At 44.4% G+C, this 15,907-nt stretch overlaps 2 protein-coding genes across 2 annotated transcripts; one reads left to right on the top strand and one right to left on the bottom strand.

Annotated features, from left to right (window-relative positions):
* The first annotated feature begins 1,517 nt into the window (after window positions 1-1,517).
* On the top strand, window positions 1,518-2,516 carry LOC118706432 (cancer/testis antigen 1). The gene is made up of 4 exons (XM_036415744.1): window positions 1,518-1,759; window positions 2,010-2,138; window positions 2,275-2,356; window positions 2,454-2,516. Exons 1-4 carry the CDS (start codon window positions 1,518-1,520, stop codon window positions 2,514-2,516), a joined length of 516 nt encoding a protein of 171 aa, XP_036271637.1.
* A 6,982-nt stretch (window positions 2,517-9,498) lies between these two features.
* On the bottom strand, window positions 9,499-10,434 carry LOC118706431 (olfactory receptor 3A3-like). Its single transcript, XM_036415743.1, has one exon. The coding sequence runs from the start codon at window positions 10,432-10,434 to the stop codon at window positions 9,499-9,501; it is 936 nt and encodes a 311-aa protein (XP_036271636.1).
* Between the last annotated feature and the right edge of the window lie 5,473 nt (window positions 10,435-15,907).

Below are 15,907 nucleotides of genomic sequence, written 5' to 3'. Positions count from 1 at the left end.
ACCCTGAATGAGAATCTTCAGCCTTTCAGAAACTAACACTTCCGGGTCAGGGCTCAGACTTAGATTTCGGGTTTGATCCCCTATCAGGGCACACAGGGGAGGCAACTAGCTGATGAATGTTTCTCTCTCCCTTCCTCTCTCTAAAAAAAAAAAGAAAAAAAATCATAAAAAAAAAACTGCAGGAAAACTTCATTGTGTTGGGTGTGAAAGACCTTTAGTGGCAAGGGACAAAGAACAAAAACAAAACAAGCAATAAAGGAAATACTTCTTTCCTTTGATAATTGCATTTAATTCAACAAATACTCAGGGACCACCTGCTATGTCACGTGTACTCTTGTAGGCGCTGTGGACCCGAGTGAGTGAAAGAGATCCCTTTCCCTAAGAAGTTTGCGTTCTGGCAGCACGTGAGGGCACGTTAGTGCTCTGTCCAAATCCTCTAGGACAGAGGTCAGCAAACGACAGCTCGAGAGCCACATGTAGCTCTTTGGCCCCTTGAGATTTTAGCAAAGGCCAGCTTAGGAGCACCCTAATTCAGTTAATAACAATGTACCTATCTATATAGACTTTGTTCCTGGGGAGGCAGAGCCCACGAGGGCCGTGTGAGCAGACGGCAGAGCCGCTGGGAGCTGTCCCGGGGCTGGTGCTCCCGCTCCCGCAGCCCTTGTGTCCAGCTGGTCCCTCCCGAGCACCCGGGTGGGGCCCGGACCCAAGCCTGTCGCGTGAAGACAACGCAGGGTGTGTGCCCGGAGCCCGGGGGCCCCTGGTCAGGGGTGGGGGGGTGGCTACCCAGCACACACAGCGGTACTTCCCCCTCCCGTCAGGCACCACGGAGTGACAGCACCCCGAGTGAGACATGGTGCTGAAAAACAAGGTCCATCCGGCCCGGCTCCCGCAGGGACTGGCCTGGGGGCCAGCGGTCAGCAAGCTGGACATCCGCGAGGGTAGCTGGGCTGCAGGGGCTCAGGCTTTGAGGTTCACCCCCAAGCTTGGGGGAGCAGGGCAGGCCTGGCGGGAAACGCTCACAGCCACGTGGCCAGAGGCCTCCCAAGACGTGTTGGCGGGGAGAATGGCCAGGACCAGTCTGCGCATGAGCAGGCACTCAGGGTCCTTTGATGTCCCCTCTAGGGGGCGGGGCTTCTGCGGGAGCCGCTAGGGGGCGGGGCTTCTGCGGGAACCGCTAGGGCGCAGGACTTCTGAGGGTCCCTCTAGGGGCGGGGCTTCTGAGGGACCCTCTAGGGGCGGGGCTTCTGAGAGACCCTCTAGGGGCGGGGCTTCTGAGGGACCCTCTAGGGGCGGGGCTTCTGAGGGACCCTCTAGGGGCGGGGCTTCTGAGGGACCCTCTAGGGGGCGGGGCTTCTGAGGGACCCTCTAGGGGTGGGGCTTCTGAGGGACCCTCTAGGGGCGGGGCTTCTTTGGGACCCTCTAGGGGCGGGGCTTCTTTGGGACCCTCTAGGGGCGGGGCTTCTGAGGGAACCGAGTCGCCTCTGTAGGGGGCTCTCAGCCTTCACCCGGGGGCCATGCAGGCTGAGGGTGGAGGCGCAGGCCGCGTGGCCGAACATGGGGCAGGCCAGGCCAGCCTGCAAGGCTCCGGCAGCCAACATGGCCCCGGAGGCCACGAGGACCCCGGAAGAGGCGGCAGCGGGGAGGTCGGTCCCTCAGACAGTCTGGCGACAGAGATTGCGCTGGCACTTGTCACCCCCGAGCTGGGCGCCGATGCCTGGCAGCGGCCAGATGGACACGACGAGCCCACAGCCGCAAGGCCGGCAGGACGTCGGCTCCAGTTGTATCCTATTTGAGCAGCGGCCGGGCAAGGCCATGGCCCCATGGCCGGGGAGGAGGGGGTCACCCCGGGGCACTGAGGGGGTCGGGAGCGGGGACGCTGGGGTGGCTGAGGGGATGGGCCAGCTTAGATGGCGGAGGGGCCACCTCAGAGACCAGGAGGGTAAGACGGGCCTGAGGAGAACCCCCAAAGCGGCCATGGCATGGTCCCTTAACTGAGCCCCCCCCAGCTACCTCATGGTGCCCTTCCCGTCGTCCATGGAGGCGGACATGGCCAGCCGGCTGCTGCTGCCTCACGTCCAGGCCCAGGAAGGGGTGGGCTTGAAGGAGCTCACGGTGTCTGACAACCGGCTCACTGTGTGCGTTCTGAAGGGGGCCATGGGGGTTGGTGGCAGGTGGCCAGGGTCGGTCCTGGGCCTGGCACCCCGGCGGGCGCAGACAGAGCTGGGTGCAGAGCCACCGCACTGAATCGGCTTTTCTTTTTCCCTCATTCAGCCGGCTGACTGGCGAAGACCCTTTCGAAATCCGAAGTCACATCACCTCCTGTCTCGACCAGCTGTCCCTGATGGCAGTGCCCGCAAGCTTTTTCATCGAGCCTACACTGGAAAGGGGGGCCTGAGGCTAACCTAGACACTCCCCCCCCCCCATAGTCCCCCCCCCCCCCCCCCCCCCAGGCAGTGCTTCCTTCCCTGGAGAGTGGCTTCCGACAGAAGTTGCCACTTTATTCTGGGGCCTAATTGTTCGTATGGCCCCTTCCTACCTCGCAACACTACCGTTTCCCCCATGGCTGGAGAATGCGGTTCTTACTTGTTTGTTACAACAGAAAATAAAATTGAACTGCCACTCTTGTCTGACATGATTGTCAGTTATTCGGCCTCCACCTTTTCTTACATTTGTCCCTGGTTTGGAGGGGAGGTGTGCAATTCAGTTATTCTAGCCCAAGCATGTCAAACTCGCGGCCCACGGGCCTCATGTGGCCCATAACGAATATTTGTGCGGCCCAGCCAATATAACGGTATGTAAAAAATGTTTGAGTAAAATGTTTGTAACTTAATTTTTTACAATATCCTGCTACACATAATTATTAATAAAGAAGTACAACGTTCGCTAATGACTGATGACTATAATCGTGGTGCATTCATTTCCCTTAGCGCCTTATGTGCAGATGCACCATTTCTCTCCACTAATACTTGCAGTGAATATTTTAGCAACTATTGCCACGTCATTAGCCTTGTATTGACTTGTGTGGTGTACACAACAGGAAATGTTTCGCTTTCAGAGAACAAGAAAAATAGGTTTATTTGCGTGACGCTTATTAATTTGTGCAGTTATTCCGTGTCTGGTAAGTGAATGTTCAAAAAATAATTTTTATTAAAATGTTCTATTGTTTTATGTGAACAACAACTCATTTATTTCAGCCCTTTGTATTCAGCCGTGTCTCTATCAAAATAAACCTACGTTTCTATGAAACTTGAAGCTTTTATTTTTTTGCAGCCTGCATAAACTTCAACCTTGGTTATTTGGCTCGTGCTAGCCTTCGAGTTTGACATGCTTGCTCTAGTCAATTGATGACAATTTAGTCAATGGAAGAAAATGAAAATAAATTGTGTCATGTCATTCAGCATTAATAGCTGATGGTATTTTGAAATAATGTCTTTGTTTTATAGTTGCATTTATATATTAAATTGACAAAAATGACATATAGTGTATACTTTTTTCAAGTTCAGGATTAAATATTTTCTGAACTATTTTCATTTAACATATGAGCTTTTTCTTTTTCTAAGGAAAACTTCATTTATTTATATTTTATTGATTTCAGAGAGGAAGGGAGAGGGAGAGATTGATAGAAATATCAATGATGAGAGAGAATCATTGATTAGCTGCCTCTTGCACACCCCACCCTGAGGATCGAGTCTGCAACCCAGCAGGGGCCCTGACCAAGAATCAAACCCTGAATTCCAGTTTATGGGTTGACTCTCAACCACTGAGCCATGCCGGTTGGGCAGCAATAAAGTATTTTTTTCTTTATTGATTAAGGTATTACATATGTATCCTTATTCCCCAATGACTCCCCCCCACTCATGCTCTCACCCCCTGGTGTCTGTGTCTATTGGTTAGGCTTATATATGCATGCATACAAGTCCTTTGGTTGATCTCTTATTTCTCCCCTTCCCCCACCCCCCCGCCCCCCGCCATTCCCCTACCTTCCCTCTGAGGTTTGATGGTCTGATCAATGCTTCTCTGTCTCTGGGTCTGTTTTAGTTCACCAGTTTATGTTGTTCATTATATTCCACAAATGAGTGAGATCATGTGATATTTATATTTCTCTGTCTGGCTTATTTTGCTTAGCATAATGTTCTCAACCAGTTCTATCCATGTGAATTGGCAATGAAGTATTTTTAAATTAAGGTATGGACATGGTTTTTTATTATTTTTATTTTTTAGGCATAATGTTTTTGTACACTTAACAAACTACAGCATAGTTTTATATGCACTGGGGAGGGGGGCGGGGGTTGTGTGACTCATTTTATTGCAATATTGGCTTTATTTGTGGCAGTCTGGAACCAAACCTGCAATCTCTCTGAGGTGTGCCTCTATTTGTGAGCTTAGGCAATATAACAAAATGCTAGACACTAGGTGGCTTAAACAATAGAAATTTATTTTCTCACGGTCAGGAAACTCGAAGTCCCAGATCAAGGTACCAGCAGGGTTGGCTTGTTGTGAGGCCTCCTCCTTGAGCCACTTTCTTACTGTGTCCTTATGTGGACTTTCCTCTATGTGTATGGAGGGAGAAAGGGGGCCATCCTGGTAGAGGCTAACCATTATGCCTTGATTTAACCTTAATTACCCCCTTAAGTCCCTATCTCCAAATACGGTCACATTAGGATTTCAAAATATAACTGGGGAGGAGGGCAATTTAGTTTATAATACACCCCAAAGAAAACATTTTCAACCTTTCAAATCTTTGCTCATATAGTAACCTAAATCATATTTCAATATTTTCATTTTTTTTAAATTTCTAATGTGGCTTACCAATTCATATGACATTTGTCTTTTTTTAAAAAATATATATTTTATTGATTTTTTTTGCCCCCCTCCCTCCCTCCCATACATACCCTCCCTCCCCAGAGTTTTATGTCCATTGGTTGTACTTATCATATGACATTTGATTAGTGGTGTCTCTTCTTCTGAGAACTGTCCATTCATATCCTTTGTCTACTTTTAATTGGAATAATCATAGTTTACTTATTGATTGCTGAGCGCTCTTTATATATTAAAGAAACCAAGTCTTTGTCATAATTTGAACATACTTTCCTTCATCATTGCTTCCTTTTATTTATGCTCTTAATTCCTTTCTATATATAAATTATTAAAAATTTTAAATGTTACTTAAGTGATCAATTTTTTATGATGATTTTTGCAGTTTCTGTCCAATGGAAAGCCTCAGCCGCTATAACGTTATCAAATTTGACACTCATAACTTTAATATTTTAATCCACTAAGAATTTATTTTGGTGTGCAAAAAATGACATTGATCTATTTTATTTTCTCCATCAGAGTTTATTTTCTCCAACATCATTTACCAAATAATTCAGATTCCTCCAGTGAGTTGAAATGCTGTCTTCACTAAATTCTAAATTCCCATCTTCATTTATTCCTTGCAGCTTGGGTTACATTCCCAAGGGTTCAGGGAGAAACATAAGGATAAGAAGCAAATGACACAGAGAAGATTAGGGCATGAATGGACTAGAGGACTGTTGCTTTGGAGAAACTTGAGCATTTTAAAAAATATATATATATTATTGTTTTTGTACAGAGAGGAAGGGAGAGAGATAGAGAGCTAGAAACATCGATGAGAGAGAGTCATCAATCACCTGCCTCTTGCACACCCCCCACTGGGGATATGCCCGCAACCAAGGTACATGCCCTTGACCGGAATCGAACCCGGGTCCCTTCAGTCCCCAAGCCGACACTCTATCCATTGAGCCAAACCGGTTTCGGTGAGCATTTGGGTTTTAAAATAATTTTTACTATTATAATTGACTAGAAGCCCGGTGTACGAAATTCATGCACAGGGGAGAGGGGGGTCCTCTCAGCCCAGCCTGCACCCTCTCCAATCTGGGACTCCTCTATTGCCAGCTTAGGCCTGATCCAGTCGGACATCCCTCTCATAATTCTGGACCGCTGGCTCCTAATTGCTCACCTTCCTGCCTGCCTGATCACCCCTAACTGCACCCCCTGCTGGCCTGGTCTCCCTAACTAGCCCCCCCCCTGCCAGCCTGGTCACCCCTTAATGCCCCCCTTCCAGCCTGGTCACCCCTTACTGCCTCCCTGCTAGTCTGGTCACCCCTTACTGCCTTCCCTTCCCCCGCCAGCCTGGTTGACCCCAATTCCTGCCCCCCTGCCGGCCTGGTTGCCCCACTCAGCCTGCTGGTCAGTCATTTGGTCATCCCCCGCTAATCCCCCTGGCCTGCCTGGTAGCCCCATGCAGCCTGCTTGTTCAGTTGTTTGGTCATCCCTCACTTACCTCCCCCCCCCCCCCCCCGCCAGCCTGGTCGTAGGAGAGGGCAGTTAGGGGTGACCAGGATGGCAGGGGAGTGGTTAGGGGGTGATCAAGCTGACAGGCAGAAGCTGTTAGTGGCAATCAGGCAGGCAGGCAAGCAATTGGGAGCTAGCAGTCCTGGATTGTGAGAGGGATGTCTGACCCGTTTAGGTGGGATCGGGCCTAAATGGGCAGTTGGACATCCCTCGAGAAGTCCCAGATTGGAGAGGGTGCAGGCCGGGCTGAGGGATCCCTTCCCCCTCCCCCTGTGCAAGAATTTTGTGCACCAGGCCTCTAGTGACACTATAAAAATAAAAGGAGAAACATTAACGTAGAAATTGAAGCATGACATGAAACCCAGAAGGCATGTATGAATAAAAATGATGAATGTCTGGGCTGGCGGCCCGGAGCCCATGGCGGCGGGCGGCTGCCGAGGGCGGGAGGCCAGAACCAGACTAAGCTTTGAACAAAGGAAATTCATCCTGAAATGCTACTTGAAGTTTGAAAATGCAGTTGAAGTACAACCTCTGCCTTTATATTTAATCAAAGTGTCTCCCCAAAAATGAATTATTTTATATTTAATCATTTTAAATAATACTTTAACAGCTGACGACTCATTATAGATTCAGTACAATCCCTAATAAAATACTAATGGCATATTTCAAAGATCTAGAACAAGCACTCCAAAAATTTATATGGAAACAAAAAAGACCCTGGATAGCCACAGCAATCTTGAGAAAGAAGAACAAAGTTGGAGGAATCACAATACCAGATACCAAGTTATACTACAAAGCTACTGTACTCAAAACAGCCTGGTACTGGCACAAGAATAGGCAGATAGACCAATGAAACAAAACAGAGAACCCAGAAATTGGCACAAGCCATTCAACTCAATATTTGACAAAGGAAGCAAGAGCATATAATGGAGTAAGGACAGTCTTTTCAATAAATGGTGCTGGGAAATTGGACAGGTACACTGATAAGGAAAATGCTTCTAGCTTTTTCCAGTTGAGTATCATGTTAGCTATGGGTTTGTCATATATGCTCTTTATCATGTTGAGTTAAGTCCCCATTATTTCTGCTTTGCTGAGAGTTTTTATCATAAATGGATGTTGGATTTAAGAAATGTTTTTGATTAGTTTTAGAGAGAGGAAGGGAGAGAGAGAGAGAGACAGAAACATCAATGATAAGAGAATTATGGATTGGCTGCCTACTAGGGATCAAGTCTGCAACCTGGGTATATGTCCTGACCGGGAATTGCCCTGTGACTTTCTAGTTCATAGGTGACACTCAACTACTGAGCAAAACTGGCCAGGCTGATGCTGGATTTTGTTGAACGCTTACTCTGCTTCTATTGATATGATCATATGATTTTCACCCTTCATTTTTAAATGTGGTGTATCATGTTAATTGATTTGTGGATATTGAACTAATCTCAGGAATAAATCTCACTTGATCATGATTTATGATCTTTTTAACATAAAAAAATGATCAATGTCTGATCAATAAATAAGTGGATTTATAGCAGAACACACCAGAAATGCATCAAATTGGGAATCAATTAGAAAAATTATTTATCAGGCAAATTGTAAACAAAGCAGGATACAAAATCCAGAAAAAAAAATTAAAATCAATGTCTAATTACAGAAAGGTCTGAAATCCTGTTTTGGAAGGAATCACAAAAAAAAAAAAAAAAAAAGTAAAAAGACAAACAATTTAGAAAAAATATTAGTGTCTTTAAAATGAAAGTACCTTTTAAAAATCGATACAGAAAAAGACAAACAGCCCAGAAGAAAAATTGTACAAATGACAAGAACATGGAATTCATGGAATAAGAATTACAGACAGCCCAAACCGGTTTGGCTCAGTGGTAGAGCGTCAGTCTGCGGACTGAAAGGTCCCAGGTTCGATTCCGGTCAAGGGCATGTACACTGGTTGCGGGCACATCTTCAGTAGGGGGTGTGCAAGAGGCAGCTGATTGATGATTCTCTCTCATCGATGTTTCTAGCTCTCTATCCCTCTCTCCCTTCCTCTCTGTAAAAAATCAATAAAATATATTAAAAAAAAAAAGAATTACAGAGAGCCAATTTAGATGTGGTATGACCCTATCTATGTAAAAAATATTCTATTAAAATGCAGGTTAGTATAGCCTAAGAAAAAGTGGAGAAGAAAACACATAAAACTGTTCATAGTGGTTAGTACAGGACTCAGACTATGAAAATTTCTTTTTCTCCTAACAACACACCTTTGTGTCAAGCATGATTTTATAATAAGCATATATTATAGTTGAAAAAATGAAATGTATCCAAACATACCATAACTGTAAGTACATTCTTTTAAAGTATATTTTTATTGATTTCAGAGAGGGAGAGGAAGAGAGAGAAACATAAGTGATGAGAGAGAATCATTGATCGGCTGCCTCCTGCATACCCCACACTGGGGATCAAGCCTTGACCAGGAATCGAACTGTGACCTCCTGGTTCATAGGTCAATGCTCAGCCACTGAGCCATGCCGGCCAGGCTGTCAATACATTCTGACTGCAATTGTGTTTTCCTGCTTTAAATATGCATGCTCATACATTTGCAGTTCACAAAGAAAACAGAAGGAAACCATCAAAGTTCACATTGGTTCTCTCTGGATGGTAAGATTGGGGAGCATATTTTTTCTTCTTTTTATACATTTCTGTGACTGCACAACTTCTCCAATGACCATGTTTTGCTTCTATCAGTGGAAAATAACGTTTTAGAATAAAAAATATGCCACATCGCCCTGACCAGTTTGGCTCAGTGGATAGAGCATAGGCCTGCAGACTCAAGAGCCGCAGGTTCGATTCCAGTCATGGGCATGTACCTTGGTTGTGGGCACATCCCCAGTAGGGGGTGTGCAGGAGGCAGCTGATCGATGTTTCTCTCTCATCGATGTTTCTAACTCTCTATCCCTCTCTCTTCCACTCTGTAAAAAATCAATAAAATATATTTAAAAAAAATATGCCACAGAGATATTTTGAGCGTTGCTGGGATGGGGGAAAACCTGCCACACAAAACACGATTCTCCAAATGTATCATCTACGTGAAATTCCAAGCTCCTCGGTTGTTGGACTCACCCCCAAAGCATCAGGCATGTGCCAGCCTCACCGCAGAGAAGGAGTCTGGCCTTGATTTGATGTGCCTACCGCCTAGGAGGCGCTGTCCTTCCCAAGGACCTCAAATAAAGCCCTCTTCACCTCCTTGTTTCGCATGCTGTAGATGATGGGGTTGAGCATGGGAGTGAGGACCACATACAGCACCGACAGCACCCGGTCTCGCAGACCAGAGTACGCAGAGCTGGGAAGGATGTAGCAGAGGACCGAGGTGATGTAGAAAATACACACCACAGTGATGTGAGCGCCACAGGTGGAGAAGGCTTTCCTTCTGCCCTCGGCAGAGTTCATCCTGAGAACAGCAGCTACCACGTGTATGTAGGAGATCACAACCAGGACACAGGGTGCAAGAGCCACCAGGAAACTGAAGAAGAACAGGGCGAGCTCATTCGCCTGCGTGCTGGAGCAAGAGAGTTTGAGCAGTGGAGGCAGGTCACAGAAGAAGTGGGTGATGAGGCGAGGCCCGCAGAACTTGAGTAGAGCTGCAAGGATGGTGTGGGTGAGTGCATTGGTCAAGGCAAGGAGGCAGGAGATGGAAGCCAGTCCTATCCGGGTTCTTTGGCCCATGAGGACCAGGTAGTGCAGTGGCTGGCAGATGGCTGCATAGCGGTCATAGGACATGGCTGTGAGCAGGAAGCACTCCCAGGGGGCCAGGAAGTGGAGAAAGAATATCTGGGTAAGGCAGGCACGATAGGACATGGCCCGCACCGGTGCCAGCAGATGCACCAGCACTTGAGGCACCGTGTTGGTGATGTAGGCAGTGTCCAGCAGTGACAGGTTGGCCAAGAAGAAGTACATGGGAGTGTGGAGCCGGGAGTCCATTACGATAAGGATGACAATACCCAGGTTCCCAACTATAGCCACTACGTAGACCAACAGAAAGATGGCAAAGAGCAAGGGCCTCAGCTCCTCGGTGTCAGTCAATCCTTCCAGAAGAAACTGGGACACTAGGGTCTCATTTTCCAGCTGCATGGAACCACGTACAGAAACCTACACCTGTAGAATCCAAACTCAGAGTCAGATGAGGGTTTAAGTTTGGTGTCCCAGCCTATAAAAGGGAATAGGGGAGGGAAGGTCCAGAGACAAAGAAGATAGGCTTCAAGCTTATAGGAATAAGACTCAGAATTATGGGGAGTGTTGGGGAGGGAGGGAAACAGATCAATCAAAGGACTTGTATGCATGCATATAAGCACAACCAATGGACTCAAGACACCGGGGTTGGGTGTGCGATGAGGGCATGCGACAGGGGGTAGGGGAGGCTGGGGTAAGGTAAATGAACTACGAATGAAAGACAAATAAAATACATAAATTGGAAAAAAAGATATATGTACTACTATATGTAATACTTTAAAGAATAAAAATATTTTTTGAAATAATATTTTTCTTTTTAAAAAATATATTTTATTGATTTTTTATAGAAAGGAAGAGAGAGGGATAGAGAGTTAGAAACATCGATGAGAGAGAATCATTCATCAGCTGCCTCCTGCACACCCTCCACTGGGGATGTGCCCGCAACCAAGGTACATGCCCTTGACTAGAATCGAACCCAGGACCCTTCAGTCCACAAGCTGATGCTCTATCCATTGAGCCAAACCCGTTTAGGCAACAATAAAAAATATTTTTTAAAAATGACTCAGAATTAGAGGAATGAGGTTAGGCTCAAGGGAACAGTGGTAAGGTGGGTGATGGCCAGGAGCATGGAAATGGTATCAACGTCAATCCTTCAGCAACTTCTCCCTGGATAAATGACCCTAGACCTTGTAATGCCTGGAATGGCCCCCTTATTTCACCACTACCAACCCAGTGGAACCCCAGTCCAGGATCAGTGATAAAACATCAATCAGGTCCCTCCTTCTCCTTTTCTGAACCTTTCAGTGCCGCTCACATCACATCACTCAATGTCCAAGCCAAAGCCGTCCTGCAGCCTGCCAGGCCCCTGTGATACACCTTTTCCTCTCTCCTCTGATCATCAAGCCGACTGCCAGCTCCTTGCCCTCCTATCCAAGTCTCATTTCTCTAGCTGCTCTCTTGGTCTCAATCCTTAGAAATTCTTCTACATGGGAAAGAACTAAATGCCACTAAATTGTTTGCTTTAAAATGGTTACTTTCATGTTATTCAATTTTACCTCAATAAAAAGCAAAGTAAAAATATTTCCCCCCCCCCCCAGGCATATAAAAGCAGAGATAATTCGTTATCAGCAGGAATCCTGCACTATAGGAAATGTTAAAGGCAGTTTTCCAAGAGAAAGGAAACTTGGACCTACATGAAGGAATGAAGAGTCCTGGTAATAGAATATATGTAGTTAAGTATGAAGTAATTTTTCTCATTTTTATATTTCTTTAAGTCATAGAAAATTGTTTAAAGCAAAAATATTAATAACATAGTGTGGTATTTATAACCTCTGTGAAAATAAGATGTATGACAACAATAGAATAAAGGACATGAGTGGGTAATGGGAACCATAATGTTGCAATGTTCATGCAACATATGCGAAATGATTTTCAATGATTTGAAGGTAGTCTATTATAAAATACATAGTAGAAACACTAGGTCTAAACACGTATTAGAGATAAAGTAGAATTCTAAAAATTATACAATCTAAAAGGATTCATGAAAAGATGGAAAGAGGAACACAGAACACATGAGAGAAATATTTAAAAAAACAACACAGGGTGATAGGTTTAAACTCAATCATATAACTAATTACATTAATTATAAATGGTCCAAATGCTGAAATTAAAAAGCAGAGATTGTCAGATTGTATACAAAAGCAAAAACAAAACAATATGCTTAGAATATAAAGACAGAGATATGATAAAAATAAGATGGATAAAGATATGCCATACAAACTATAACCTAAGAAAGTTTGAATGGCTGTATTAATAGCAGGCCAAGTAGCCTTCAGGACAAGGAATATGGTGGAATGGAGGACATTTGCCAATGGTAAAGGGGTCAGTTTGTGAAGAAGACATAACAACTCTAAATATATACCCACTACATATAGAATTCTAAAAATTATACAATCTAAAAGGATTGCAGCGCTTTTATTACTGAATGGTAAAAGACAGAATTCTATTCAACATTGGTCCTGGAAATCCTAGGCAGTGAGCTATGAATGAAAGAGAGAATAAAAGTCATACAAATTGGAAAAATGAAGGAGAAGTATCTTTATTGAGAAATGACATGTTTGTGTATGTAGAAAATCCTATCTACAAAAAAAGAAAAGTGAAAAATTTAAAATCACTCTCCTTCATGATGGTATTCCAAAACATGAAATTAGTGATGTACTTAAAAATGTGCAAAATAACCCAGCTGGTATAGCTTAACAGTTGAGCATCAGCCCAGGAACCAAGAGGCCACCAGTTCAATTCCCGGTCAGGGCACATGCCTGGTTGTGGGTTAGATCCCCAGCAGGGGCCTGTAGGAGGCAGCGGACTGATGATATTTCCCCTCTCATTAATGTTTCTATCTCTCTATCCCTCTCCCTTCCTGTGTCTTTAAAAAAATCAATAAAACATATTTTTTTAATGTGCAAACTATTTACAACGAAGACTGAAAACAGTGGACAAGAAAAATGAAAGAAAACCTACCAAGTGGAGAAATAGGTCATGTTCATGGATTGGAAGACCCAGCATTCTTAAATTGTACGTTCTCACCACACCATTCTAGACATTTGAAGCAAACCTAATAAAAATCCTGACTTTGCAGAAATTGACAAACTGATTCCACAATGTATGTGGAAATGCAAAGAATCCAGAATAGAAACATCCACATTGAAAAAGAAGACTACAGTTGGAAGATATAAGCGCGACTAAAAGAGAATACAGACAAAACAAAAAGCTCCTAGTTTGCTGGTGGGAATGTAAGCTGGCATCATCATATTGAAGGGGAAAAAAGCACTTCTTCAGTTCCTTATAAAGTTAAATTTCCACTTAACCGCATGACCCCGCAAGGCCACATCTGCTAGTTACCTGATAATTAAAACCATTTGTCTTCACAAAGACTTGTGCACAAATTTAAAAAAAAAATATTTTATTGATTTTTTACAGAGAGGAAGGGAGAGGGATAGTTAGAAACATTGATGAGAGAGAAACATCGATTAGCTGCCTCCTGCACACTCCCTACTGGGCATGTGCCTGCAACCAAGGTACATGCCCTTGACTGGAACCAAACCTGGGACCCTTCAGTTCGCAGGCCTACGCTCCATCCACTGAGCCAAACCAGTTTCAGCTTTGTATCAACTCTATTAATAATAAGCCTGATTTGGAAACAACCCGGCTGTCCATCAACAGGTGAATGGTTACATACATCTGTGCATGGAATAGCACTCAGCAATAAAGAGAGATTATTGAAACACCAAACAACTTAGATGGATCTAAAATAATTATGCTAAGTTAAAGGTGGTAGACTCAAAAGAGAACATACTGTAAAATACTGTTCAAATGAAATTCCAGAAAAAGCGAATCTAATCTATATTGTCTGGGGGCAGAATGTAAAGGAGGGGATCTACTGTGAAGAAGCTCAAGGGGAACTGTGAGAGTAATGGCAATGTTTTCTATCATGACTTTTGTTGTATATGCCACTGTCATAACTCATAACATTGTATACTTAAGATGTGTGCACTTGCCCTGGCCAGCTTGACTCATTGGATAGATTGTCAGCCTGTGAACTGAAGGGTCTCCGTTAGATTCTGGTCAAGGGCACATATCTCGGTTGCAAGCTTGGCTCAGGTTGGGGTGCGTTTGGGAGGTAACCAATCGATGTTTCTCTCTATGTCTCTATGTCTCTCCCCCTCCCTTCCACTCTATAAAAATCAATAGGAAAATACCCACCGGTGAGTATTAGCAAAAATGTGTGTGCTTTTCCATATGTACATTTTACTGAAACCAAGTTGAGCAAAAAGAAAGGAAGAACAAAAAATGAACAGCAAAATGGTAGATTTAAATCCAACCATATCAGTAATACACTGAGTGGCCAGATTATTATGATCTCTGAGAGCATAATAATTTGGCCACAGTGTGTGTGTGTGTGTGTGTGTGTGTGTGTGTGTGTGTGTATGTTATTTTTTTTTTACAGGCCCGGTGCATGAATTCGTGCATGAGTGGGGTCTGGCCAGCCTGGCCAGGAGGAGGGGACATGAGCGGTTGGCCGGCCTGCCTGCTGGTCGAACTCCTGGTCGAGGGGACAATTTACATATTAGCCTTTTATTATATAGGATATACACTGAGTGGCCAGATTATTATGCTTTCAGAGATCACAATAATCTGGTCACTCAGTGTATATTAAATGTAAATTTGCCCAATAATCCAATTTAAAAGCAGACATTATTAGAAAGATTTTTAAAAGGCTGCACTACAGGCTGCCTACATGAGTCAATTAAAATATACAGACACTAATTGAAAGTAAGAGGATGGAAAACGACATACAAAAGTAAACAGTAAGCAAAGAAGGCTGATGTCGTTACATCCATATTAGATAAATCAGTCTTCAAGGAAAACTGTACTACCAAAGATAAAGGAATACATTCCAAATAGTGAAAATAGCAAGTAATCCATCTGGAAGATAAAACAATCATAAATGTATATTTGCCCAATAACATAACTTCAACATACATGAAGCAAGAATTGATAGGATTGCCTGGCCAATGTGGTTCAGTGGTTGAGCGTTGACCTATGAAACAGGTCACGGTTCGATTCCCGCTCAGGGCACATGTCCAGGATGCGGGCTCAGTCCCCAGTGTGGGGTGTGCAGGAGGCACCCGATCATGGTTCTATCTCTCTCTCCCTCTCCCTTCTCTGAAATCAGTAAAAAAAAAAAAAAAAAAAGAAAAAAAAAGAAAAAAGTATTTTAAAAAAAGAATTGATAGGTGAAAGGAACAGGTTGAAAATCACAGTAAGGCCGGGACTGGGTTGGCTCAGTGGATAGAGTGTCGGCCTGCGGACTGAAAGGTCCCGGGTTCGATTCCGGTCAAGGGCATGTACCTTGGTTGCGGGCACATCCCCGGTGGGGGATGTGCAAGAGGCAGCTGATCGATGTTTCTCTCTCATCGACGTTTCTAACTCTCTGTCCCTCTCAATTCCTCTCTGTGTAAAATCAATAAAATATATTTTTAAAAAAATCACAGTAAGTGAGAGGAGACAACACAATCTATTGAGACAGAGAACAGGGATTGGCAAACGATAGCCCCCTAGCTAAATGCAGCTCATGGCCTGTTTTTGAATAGCCCAGGAGCTAAGGATGTTTTTTCACTTTAAAAAAAAATATATTTTATTGATTTTTTACAGAGAGAAAGGGAGAGAGATAGAGAGCTAGAAACGTCGATGAGAGAGAAACATCGACCAGCTGCCTCTTGCACACCCCCTACCGGGGATGTGCCCGCAACCAAGGTACATACCCTTGACTGGAATCGAACCTGGGACCCTTCAGTCCGCAGACCAACGCTCC

Source organism: Pipistrellus kuhlii, unplaced genomic scaffold (genome assembly GCF_014108245.1).
Source record: "Pipistrellus kuhlii isolate mPipKuh1 unplaced genomic scaffold, mPipKuh1.p scaffold_m20_p_51, whole genome shotgun sequence".
Lineage (NCBI taxonomy): Eukaryota > Metazoa > Chordata > Mammalia > Chiroptera > Vespertilionidae > Pipistrellus > Pipistrellus kuhlii.
Note: the sequence above shows the minus strand (reverse complement) of the source record. Positions and strands in the feature narration are given on the sequence as shown.